The 1,987-nt window shown below is 55.2% G+C and overlaps 1 protein-coding gene across 1 annotated transcript; it reads right to left on the bottom strand.

The window, feature by feature from the left end:
- Positions 1–350: 350 nt before the first annotated feature.
- On the bottom strand, positions 351–1,987 carry LOC119280901 (lecithin-cholesterol acyltransferase-like 1). Its single transcript, XM_037561592.1, has 2 exons — positions 1,603–1,987; positions 351–1,514 (listed from the first exon to the last, which is right to left on the bottom strand). The coding sequence occupies exons 1-2, from the start codon at positions 1,974–1,976 to the stop codon at positions 638–640; spliced, it is 1,251 nt and encodes a 416-aa protein (XP_037417489.1). The 5' UTR covers positions 1,977–1,987; the 3' UTR covers positions 351–637.

The raw sequence follows: 1,987 nt of genomic DNA, 5'->3' as shown, positions 1-1,987 counted from the left end.
TTCGCACAACGAAATGAACCAAAAATATAAAGAATAGATTAGCTTAAGTTTATCCTTTTCCTTTTTATGTATGCATATTACATGATGTTTATAAGAACCACTTGCCCGGGTCTAGTGGACGATTTTATATCTCAGACCAAAAAATGGATATCCCATTCTAGCGCAGTGGATCCGAGAGTGGGTATTCTACTCCTAGGCTGATTGCACCCACGATAAAAAATATAGCAAATAAAATAAAATAAAAATATGAAACTTTGTGGCTTCGCTTATGACCAAATATTTTATGTGGCTGCAAAATTTGGTGGCCAAATGACATGCGAGGAGCTCTGTACAAAAAAGAAATAAAATATATGCTCAAAAAAAGGTGCACTGTTTGAGCAAAAAATGTATTTCCTTTGTATGGAGATCATTGGCCACTAAACTTTGCAAGCATCTCAAACATTTGTTCATAATCAATATCACAAAGGTTTATTATCACTGTGGTTTATATTTACAATAAACTTGGGTGTAGCCACTACATTTCCATGTATACTAGAACCTCTCACAACTTTCATGGCGATCACTTTTGATGTTGGTCTAACTTCATCGTTATCTGTTGCAGTCTTCCACGAAAGGCTCAAATTTCAGGATCAATTAACTAATCAGCCCGTTGAATCTCTCGGATGATGATCTCGAGCGCTGGATCATCCACTAGAAGGGCATTATGGGACACGTTGAACACCTTGACAATCCTAAAATCCCCGCCACGGCGGCTCCACGGCGTCTCCACCACCATGGCGCTCGCCAGGTTCACCACCCCGTCGCCGTCTCCGGCGACCATGGATGGCGTCCCGTCGAAGTCATCTCCGGGGTACACTATCCTTTCAGTCGTCCCCACCCCGACCCCGATGACAGAGGTCACCGGCACCCCAGGATGCGGCAGCTCCCCGCCGAACAGCGGCAACACGCGGGACTCGTACAACCCGACGGTCTCGCCGAACCCGATGGCGATGAAGTAGTCCCCCACGTCGCCGGCCGAGTAGTTCCTACTCTTGGTGGTCACCAACGGTGTGGCGGTGCCGAAGGCGGCCGGGCTGGGCACTATCCACAGGTTGCTCTGCAGGCTCCTTTCCTGCCGCAGCAGCGCGCGCGGGTCCACGAACGGCAGGCCCATGTTGTTCCCGGAGACCAGCACCTGCATCCCCAGGACGACGCCGCCCCACGGGGCGGCGATGGGCACGAAGCGTCGCACGAACCGCCGGCGCCAGGCCAGCGGCTGGCGGACGAGGAACTGGTGCGCCAGCAGGCCGCCGAAGCTGTGGGTGGCGATCACCACCGGCCTGCCGCCGTTGAGCCCGCTCGCCCTCTCGATGAGGCCCTTGAGCGCCCGGAAGAAGGCGTCGCCGACCATAGACGGGCGCCCCACCGGCGCGACGGCGTACCGGAAGTCGTAGGGCGCGCCGAACATGCTCTCGCCGTCGCGGTACCCCATCTTCTCCAGCTGCTCCACGAACGTGCTCATGTAGGAGAAATTCCTAGGAAAATCGAGAAATTTCAGCCGACTTTGATTCAGAATTGGGGACACGACACGATTGAGCAATCGATAGCTAGTACTGTACTTACTTGCGATCAGGATCAGGGTAGCGGAAGGCTTGGGTGGAGCCAAAGAAGGGGACGCGCGTCTCCACGCCGGCGACGTTGAAGTAGTCGTCGGCGGCGGGGTCGTACACGGAGCTCATCTGCTCCGCGAAGCACGGAACGTTTGCGGGGTCCTGGAGGGCGGAGTAGTTGAGGTAGAGGCGGAACCACCCCTCCCCCTTGCGCGCCCCGCAGCCCGGCGACGACGGCTGGTAGAGCTCGGTGAGCCGCGCGTCCAGCTCGTTGGTGGCGTAGCCCGGCACCAGGACCACGGGGTGCAAGCCCGGCGCCGCTTGCACCGCTCCTAGTGCCACTGCCAGTAGTAATTGGGCAAGAAGCAACGGGATCGCCATGACCATGAATGGACTGA

The sequence above is a fragment of the Triticum dicoccoides genome, chromosome 3B (assembly GCF_002162155.2).
Source record: "Triticum dicoccoides isolate Atlit2015 ecotype Zavitan chromosome 3B, WEW_v2.0, whole genome shotgun sequence".
NCBI lineage: Eukaryota > Viridiplantae > Streptophyta > Magnoliopsida > Poales > Poaceae > Triticum > Triticum dicoccoides.
The sequence above is the reverse complement of the archived record's forward strand: the minus strand, read 5'-3'. Positions and strand labels throughout refer to the sequence as shown.